The 8,525-nt window shown below is 60.2% G+C and overlaps 1 protein-coding gene across 2 annotated transcripts; it reads right to left on the bottom strand.

The window, feature by feature from the left end:
* Nucleotides 1-1,783: 1,783 nt before the first annotated feature.
* LOC106732767 (prostasin-like) lies at nucleotides 1,784-8,522 on the bottom strand. 2 transcript variants are annotated; one of them, XM_075928747.1, is made up of 6 exons: nucleotides 8,393-8,522; nucleotides 7,263-7,379; nucleotides 6,510-6,672; nucleotides 5,978-6,243; nucleotides 3,170-3,345; nucleotides 1,784-2,883 (listed from the first exon to the last, which is right to left on the bottom strand). In XM_075928747.1, the coding sequence occupies exons 2-6, from the start codon at nucleotides 7,324-7,326 to the stop codon at nucleotides 2,626-2,628; spliced, it is 927 nt and encodes a 308-aa protein (XP_075784862.1). In that variant the 5' UTR covers nucleotides 7,327-7,379; nucleotides 8,393-8,522; the 3' UTR covers nucleotides 1,784-2,625. The 2 variants fall into 2 exon arrangements, with proteins under 2 accessions (XP_075784862.1, XP_075784861.1); XM_075928746.1 differs by lacking the exon at nucleotides 8,393-8,522 and having other exon boundaries at nucleotides 7,263-7,670.
* Nucleotides 8,523-8,525: the final 3 nt, after the last annotated feature.

Raw genomic sequence — 8,525 nt, 5'->3', positions numbered from 1 at the left:
CCTTCTCCGGGCATGCAAACCTCCTTCTCCAGGCGTGCAAACCCCCTTCTTCAGGTGTGCAAACCCCCTTCTCCGGGCGTGCAAACCCCCTTCTTCAGGTGTGCAAACCCCCTTCTCTGGGTGTGCAAACCCCCTTCTCCGGGCATACAATTCCTCTTCTCCAGGCAGACTGCAGCTGCAAACTCCCGGTGTGTCTCCCAGGGACAGGTCCTGATCCCCGGCGTCCCGGCCGCGTGGTGACTCGCTCGGTCCCAGCTGGCGTTCCAGGCCCCATCTCCATGCTGGGGGAGCCATTCCCATGGGGTAGCGCTGTGGGGCTCCACCCCAGAGGCAGCTGCTGCGAGGTGCCAGATGGACCCCTCTGTACAGATGCTGGAAGCTTGTAAGAGGTGTATCCCCCCCCACACCTGTCCGCCCCCCCACCCTCTCCTGCTCTTGTCTCTGTCCCTAGGGTACCCAAGGACTCTCCCTCCCTACGGGTCAGCGGCAGCCCCCCACGTTGGTCAGTCCCGGAGGCACCCAAAAACCACGCCAGATCCCTTGTATGGGCAGGTGCTTTTAATCCCTCCCGTCCCACCCAGCGTTTCTCAGCCAGTGGTACGAGGACCCGCAGGGGTGCTGCAGAGACGTCTGGGGGTGCGCCAACACGACTGGCACGCGGAGGAAAACCGAATTCTTGTTTTACGTTTTACAGAACTTTATTATTTTTGTACTTTTTACACCCAAAAATGTCAATCCCCCCCCCCCCCCCCCCGTTTACGACGACGTTCTTTAAATAGAGGAGTTACAACGGTAGAAAAAAATGGTGGGTCTGAAAACTGCACTGGGGGGACTTTTTTTTTTAAAGGGGGTACTTCTAAAAAAAGGTCGAGAAACGCTGTTCTAATCGTTTCCGTTTTCTGCCTCCATCTCTGGAGGACTTTCCCCAGGGTCTGTCTCTCGGCGCATTGCCAGGAAGAGCGGGTCCCCTTTCGGAACCCCCTGCTAGCTCAGCTCTCAGATATGGGCTGGGCGGGCAGCGCTTGGATTCCTTTGTAAGCCGCCCGGGCTAGCTCGGCCGCTGTCAAGGCGGGGGAGTGGGCGGCCTAGGGTTAGCATGGGGCCCCGGCCAGAGGAACCAGGCCAGGCTGGAAGGCGGGGGGTCAGAATCAAGAAGCGGGAGGGGGGCTCCCAGGTCTGTCCCCAAGGAACAGGATCCCAGGATCAGAGAGCAGTGGCCAGCTCCGGAGGCCGAGTCCTGTGCCCAAGAGCAGGCGGGCGGAGCTGGGAAGTTGGAATGTGCTGGTTCCCACGTCTCCCCCAGGGCAGGGGGCCTGACAGCGATCAGAGATGCAGGGAGATGCCCCCGGGCGACAGGCAGGCAGGCGCAGGGACGGGGCGGGCGGCGGAGCGGGCTGGAGGAATGCCGGGCAGAGGAGAGATTGGAGGCCGCCGTGATCTCTCCGGGCTGTGCCCTTAGCACCATCCCTGCCATGGACTCAAACCCTCCCTAAGGGACTGGGGGCGGCTTTGGTCATCTCGGGGGCTCCCCGGTCACTGCCTGCCACTCTCACCGCCCCCCGAGTCTGTCCCTGCCCCCTCCCAGGCACACGCCGATTGCACCTGAGCTTGGATGGGGCAAGGGGGCTTGGAGGATGCCTCCCCCCACCCCTCCGGCCAATGCAGGGCAGTGCTGGTGCCTTGGAGAGGGTCTGGGTGGGTGGTGGGTAAACTGAGGCAGAGAATGGCGACGGGGGAAACAGGCCAGGAAAGCGGAACGGCAGGGAAAGAGAATTCAAGCAAGTGAAGGAAAAGGAAAAGAACAGACCCGCCCCCCCACCCCAAAAGTGGAGGAAGGCTACAGCCACTCCGTGTGCATGCGTGTGTTTGTGTGTTTGTGTGTTTGTGCCCTCATTAGCATTAGCAGTTGTGTGTGTGTTTCTGTGTTTGCGTCTTCATTGGCATTAGTAGCGCGCGCGTGTGTGTGTGCGTGTGTGTGTGCACGCGCGTGTGTGTGTGCGTGCGCCTGTGTGTGTGCGTGCGTATGTTTCTGTGTTTGCGTCCTCATTGGCATTAGTAGCGCGCGCGTGTGTGTGTGTGCGTGTGTGTGTGTTTGTGTCCTCATTGGCATTAGTAGCGCGCATGTGTGCGTGTGTGCGTGTGTGTGCGCACGCGTGTGTGTGTGTGCGTGCGTGTGTGTGTGTTTGTGTCCTCATTGGCATTAGTAGCGCGCATGTGTATGTGTGTGTGTGTGTGTGCGCACGTGTGTGTGTGTGTGCGCGTGTGCGTGTGCATGTGTGTGTATGTGCATGTGTGTGTGTGCGCGTGTGCATGTGTGTGTATGTGTGTGTGTATGTGCATGTGTGTGTGTGTGCGTGTGTGCATGTGTGTGTATGTGCATGTGTGTGTGTGCGCGTGTGCATGTGTGTGTATGTGTGTGTGTAAGTGCATGTGTGTGTGTGTGCGTGTGTGCATGTGTGTGTATGTGCGTGTGTGTGCGTGTGCGCGTGCGTGTGTGTGTGCCTTTGTTAGCATGAGTGGTGTTTGCACCACGCCAAGCACCCATCAGAGGCAGCGACCCCTGGGCCCCCCGGAGGGCGTTGCAGGGGTGCAGGGGCCGCAGGGGGCGGGGCGGCGCGGGGGCGCTCACAGGAGCCAGGACACAGCCGTGGCCAGGAGGAGTCCGGCGGAGGCAAGGGGCCGTGGGGGGGCCGCCGAGGCCCAGGAGACGCGCACGGTGAAGGAGGCCGTGGGGATGTGGCTTTGGATCCAGTCGGCGTAGGGGGGCAGCAGGGTGTAGACCCCCGGGCGGTTGGGGCGCCCGCATTCCACGCCCCAGCTCACCACCCCGGCCAGGAGCCACGCGCTGTCCCATTCGCAGACCAGGGGGCCCCCCGAGTCACCCTGCGGAGAGCAGGACCAAGGGGTTAATTCCGGGGGGGCCCTCTAGGGGGTGCCAGCTGGGACTGGGGCTGGCTGGCTCCGGGGGGCAGGGAAAGGGGCATGGGGCCTGTCCCCTCTACTGGTGGGCAGCTGGGACCCAGCCCCATGGCGGGGTCTGACTGGCTCCGGGGGGCAGGGAATGGAACACGAGGCCTTTCCCCTCTGGGACTCCGGCTCCGATCTGGGATTGGCTGGCGTGGGGCGGGGGGGGGGGGGGGGTGTCCAGGGAGAGGAGACGGGCTCTCACCTGGCAGGAATCTTTCCCCCCTTGCGAGTACCCGGCGCTGATCATGTCGTCCTTGATGGGGTTGGCCTCCTCCGGGTCCTCGGGGTAGGAGGCGGAGCTGAAGAGGCTGTTGCAGGCGTCTCTGCCTATCAGCGGCACCTCTGCCTCCTGCAGGGTCTGGGGGGCTGCCAGGCTCACTGGGGACAGACAGCGGGACAGGGCCCAGTCACCCCCATGGAGCAGACCCCACTCAGCTGAGCACGGCTGGACAACTCTCAGCCATGGATGGGACTCTAGCGCCTGCACCGTGCTGTGCTGGCCACCAGGGGGAGCCCTTGGCCATGCCATGGGCGGGCACACGCTCTGAGTTGGCCCAGCCTTCCAACCGGTCTCTCCCAGCCTCAGTTTCCCACCTGTAAAGTCGGGGGGATGATCCCAGCCTCCTTTGCAAAGCGCTTGGAGATCCGGGGGATGGACAAGGCAGCAACTGATCAAGGATCAAAGTCACGGCCACCCCCAGCCACAGTTGCTCCCCCACCCCCAGCAGAGGGATCTGCTTTGGGGTGAGACCACCCAATACACCGCGCTCCAGCTCCAGCCAAGTCCCTCGCCGCACCAGGATGCGGAGAGCTGCTGCCGACGACCCAGCCCAGTGCAACGCCAGGGACTGGAAACAAGGCTGGGAGAAGGAAGGGGGCAAAGACAAGGGGGCACTAGCCCTGGGCCAGCCTGCCCGCTCCAGGCCAGGGCACTAGCAGGCAGGGCCAATCGGCCTGGAACTCAGCCTCAAAGGAGGCCTCGAATTTAGACCCTCGGCATTTGATAAATTCCACCGCTCGTTTTTATGCACCTCCCGGGGGGACCCAAATGAGGCCCACGCGCCAGCCCACAGCCCTGCCCTCCGGGGGGCCCTCGTCCTGTGTCTGGTTGCTCCCAAGGGTGGTGGGGGAGCTTGGGCTGCTTGGGGGCGGGGGATGGGACTTGATGGGACGGGGCGTCCTCAAGGTAGGGAGGTGGGCTGAGTTCTGCTGCGGCCTACTGGGATAGGGCCCCCCCAGGCAGAGGCAGGATAACGGGCGCCCTGACGGTAAGGTGGCGGGGTGGGTTCCAGCGTGGCCCAGGGGATGGGGAGGGCAGGGGGCTCAAGCCCCCCCCACACACACACACTCGGGGAGAGGCAGGATAGCCAACACACCGGCTGCCCTGGTGGAAGGCAGGAGAAGGGATGCCCTGAAGATGAGGTGGCAGTGGGGCGGGTTCCAGCATGGCCTAGGGGATGGGGCGTTCACCTGGGGAGGGCAGGGGGGAAGCATTTGTGCCAAACCACGGTTCGGCGAGCCCTGGTTATGATTGGGGTTAGGGTTAGGGTTAGGGTTAAGGTTAAGGTTAAGGTAAGGGGTAAAGTTAGGGTTAGGGTTAAGGTTATGATTGTGGTTAGGGTTAGGGTTAGGTTTATGGTTAAGGTTAAGGTAAGGGGTAAAGTTAGGGTTAAGGTTAAGGTAAGGGATAAAGTTAGGGTTAAGGTTAGTGTTAGGGTTAAGGTTAAGGTAAGGGATAAAGTTAGGGTTAAGGTTAGTGTTAGGGTTAAGGTTAAGGTTAAGGTAAGGGGTAAAGTTAGGGTTAGGGTTAAGGTTATGGTGATGATTGTGGTTAGGGTTAGGGCTAGGGTTAGGCTTATAGGGTTAGGGTTAGGGTTAAGGTTAAGGTAAGGGGTAAAGTTAGGTGTAGGGTTAAGGTTATGATTGTGGTTAGGGTTAGGGTTAGGTTTATGGTTAAGGTTAAGGTAAGGGGTAAAGTTAGGGTTAAGGTTAAGGTTATGATTATGATCGTGGTTAGGGTTAGGGTTAAAGTTACGGTTATGATCGTGGCTAGGGTTATGATTATGGTTCGGGTTAGAGGGTTAGGATTAGGATTAGGGTTCAGGTTAGAGTTAAGGTTCGGGTTGGGACAGATTATCTTTAGGTGTAGGAAGAACGTAACTGTTAATTTAAAGGTCAAGGATGAGGATAGAGGGCAGAGCACGATTTAGCGTTTAACACCTCGTTCACATCAAAAGCTAGGTAGGGGACACTTCCTGCCCACACAATTAGCCTCATTAGCCCCGACACTGCAACTGACAGGTACTTTTCCCCCTTTTCTCCCTTCTCTTTCTGATATAAATTCTGGGTTCCCATTTTTCCCCGCTCCATCTCATCTGAGGAAGTGGGTTGTGCCCACCAAAGCTCCTGACCCTAGCTATATATTGTGGTTCATCTCTAAGGTGCCACAGGTTGCTCGTTGCTGTTAAAGTTACACACTAGTGGGACTGCCCCACTGAGACGTGTAGGGCTTGTGGGCGGGTCCAGGGAAGCTACGTTTCCCGGTGAATGGCGAAGGGTTGTTGATCCTGGCCCAAGCGTGGGTGCTGAGGTTTTGTTGGGGTGAGAATCAAGGGTCCGGGTGACGCTGAAAGAGTTGGGTAGCTCGGAAGGATCCGATTTTGACGGGTGACTGTCGATTTCACCCTCCGCGTACACACTGGGGACACAAGGTTTCTACTGACATTGAACTGTGCGCGAAAAATGCCACTCGCTAGGGCTGCACCTTACTGTGTTTCAACGGGGCTGCGTGACGCAGGGAGTCCCCGCCCGGACGGGACCACGAGCTGCTGCTATCTGTGCAGCCTTCCGAACACTTTCGCTTTCCAAACCACATGGTCCTCCGGACTCAGCTGATCAGCTCCCCACGTCATTCTCCGTGGCTGTTTTCCACCCACCAGCCGGGGCACCTCGAGAGCATCCTGCCCCGTTAATTCCCCCCATCCCGCCAGCCCCCCGCTCTCCCCCTCACCTCCGTGCTGCGTGTCCCCCCAGCCGGTCACCCAGCACGGCAGACCGGTGGGGAACTCCACCGAGGAGGCCGGAAGGCACACGGGGAAGATAACGCGGCTGAAGCTCACAGGGGTTCCCAGCTCAACCAGGGCGATGTCCCCGCTGGAGCCGAGATCGGTGTAGCTGGGGTGGATGTAGATATTCTTGATGGAAGAGGATCGCACACTCTCAGAGGGGTTCAGGAGCTGATACTCCCCCAGGTTCACCATGTAGGCAGATTTGTCTCTGCAAGACACGAGAGGCACATAAAAAAGGCTTGCCCAGCTCTCGGATGCAGCTGCTTCTGGGGCAGAGCGGCTGGGGAACAGCAGTGTATAACGCCGTACAAGGATGGCATTCCGGGCCGGGAGATGAAGACACCCCTGGGATGTAACAGCTGAGAAGAGGCCAGACAGTGAGGTGGGTTCACTTGGCACTGAGAGGCAGCTGTCTCTGGAGCGTGGCAGCTGGGGAACAGCCCCCGAGCCATGGCTTCCGGCCGGGTTACTCACTTCTTGAAGCAATGAGCTGCCGCCACCACCCAGCTCTCAGCGATGAGGGACCCTCCGCAGATGTGCTTGCTGCCGTCGCGGAGGCTGACCTGCCAGGGCCAGGACCCATTCTTAGCATCGCTGCCCCCCACGATGCGGGGCAGCCCCACTGGCTGCTTACATGCTGGGGAGAAAGAGAAAGAGGGGAGCAGAGTGACTAGAACCCAGGAGTCCGGGTTAGAGCACCTTGCTGTAACCACTAGCCCCCACTCCCCTCCCAGAGCTGGGGAGGGAAACCAGGAGTCCTGGCCCCCAGCCTCTCCTGATCTTACCCCTAGACTCCACTCCTCTCCCAGTGCGGGGGAGAGAACCCGAGAGCCCTTGACCTCCCTGTTCTAGCCACTAGTCCCCACTCCCCTCCCAGAGCTAGAGAGAGAACCCAGGAGTCCTGGCTCCCAACCCTCCTGCTCTAACCACTAGTCCCCACTCCCCTCCCAGAGCTAGAGAGAAAACCCAGGAGTCCTGGCTCCCAACCCTCCTGCTCTAACCACTAGCCCCCACTGCCCTCCCAGAACTGGAGGTAGAACTCAAGAGTCCTGGCTCCCAGCCCTCCTGCTCTAACCACTAGCCCTCATTCCCCTCCCTGAGCCAGGGAGCGAACCCAGGAGTCCTGGCTCCTGCTTGCCTGGCACGTTGCCTGTACCCTGCCTTCCCTCCCCACTCAGGAGCTCTCAAGCCCTGGGCCGGTTCCCAGGCCCCCAGCGGAGCCCTCACCTTCCAGCCAGGGCAGCTCGAGCAGCAGCAGCAGAGCGGGCAGCGGGCAGCAGGCGGCTGCCATGGCCCAGAGGCATCCAGCACCCGGGGCGCAGGATCCGGCCGGGGGAGGGAGCGCTGGCGGGAGGGGCATACAGATACCGCCTCAGTTTCGCAAACAGAAATATGAAACCAAAGGGCAGCTGGAAGGTGTCAAAGGGAACGCCCCTTCCGAGAGCCAGGGTGAGAAGCCAGCAGTCCTGGCTGCCAGCCACGCTGCTCTAACCACTAGCCTCCACTCCCTCCCAGAGCCTGTGTGAGAACCTAGGAGTCCTGCCAGCCCCCCTGCTCTAACCACTAGCCTCCACTCCCCTCCCAGAGCCTGTGTGAGAACCTAGGAGTCCTGCCAGCCCCCCTGCTCTAACCACTAGCCTCCACTCCCCTCCCAGAGCCTGTGTGAGAACCTAGGAGTCCTGCCAGCCCCCCTGCTCTAACCACTAGCCTCCACTCCCCTCCCAGAGCCTGTGTGAGAACCTAGGAGTCCTGCCAGCCACGCTGCTCTAACCACTAGCCTCCACTCCCTCCCAGAGCCTGCGTGAGAACCTAAGAGTCCTGCCAGCCCCCCTGCTCTAACCACTAGCCTCCACTCCCCTCCCAGAGCCTGTGTGAGAACCTAGGAGTCCTGCCAGCCACGCTGCTCTAACCACTAGCCTCCACTCCCTCCCAGAGCCTGTGTGAGAACCTAGGAGTCCTGCCAGCCACGCTGCTCTAACCACTAGCCTCCACTCCCTCCCAGAGCCTGCGTGAGAACCTAGGAGTCCTGCCAGCCCCCCTGCTCTAACCACTAGCCTCCACTCCCCTCCCAGAGATCATTTACTGGGTTACGCTCTGGTTTCGTTCTCACTCCATTAAACCCGACATTATTTCCTCATCAAGGCAGTTAATAGGTTTAATATTTAAGCCTAGATATAGGTGAACTCCTGTGCTAGCCACACGCTCAGCTGGGACCCCTTCCCCGCCATCCCCCTGCCCCCTGCAGTCTCCACCCTGGCTCCCATGCCTGTGGATACAGTCAAAGAGCTGCTTCCATCCCGGCCCTTCCCAGAGCCAGAGAACCACCTCCTGCGAGCCTTCCATGCCATTCATCTTACCGCAGGGCAGTGGGGCTAGTGGTTAGAGCAGGCAGCCGGGCGCCGGGACGCCTGGGGTCTCTCCGAGGTGTAGAAAGGGGAGCCACTTTCGGATCCTCTTCGAACTCACCGCCGGGTGGATTTACAGCTCTGT

This window comes from Pelodiscus sinensis, chromosome 4 (assembly GCF_049634645.1).
Source record: "Pelodiscus sinensis isolate JC-2024 chromosome 4, ASM4963464v1, whole genome shotgun sequence".
Lineage (NCBI taxonomy): Eukaryota > Metazoa > Chordata > Testudines > Trionychidae > Pelodiscus > Pelodiscus sinensis.
Note: the sequence above shows the minus strand (reverse complement) of the source record. Positions and strands in the feature narration are given on the sequence as shown.

Excerpts from the sequence above, each read along its gene's own strand:
- LOC106732767 (XM_075928746.1), bottom strand. The coding sequence starts at position 7,395 with ATGCCCCTCCCGCCAGCGCTCCCTCCCCCGGCCGGATCCTGCGCCCCG. Across the intron at positions 6,673-7,262 it reads CGAGCTGCCCTGGCTGGAAG|CATGTAAGCAGCCAGTGGGG; the intron begins GTGAGGGCTCCG and ends CTTTCTCCCCAG. Across the intron at positions 6,244-6,509 it reads GCAGCTCATTGCTTCAAGAA|AGACAAATCTGCCTACATGG; the intron begins GTGAGTAACCCG and ends CGTGTCTTGCAG.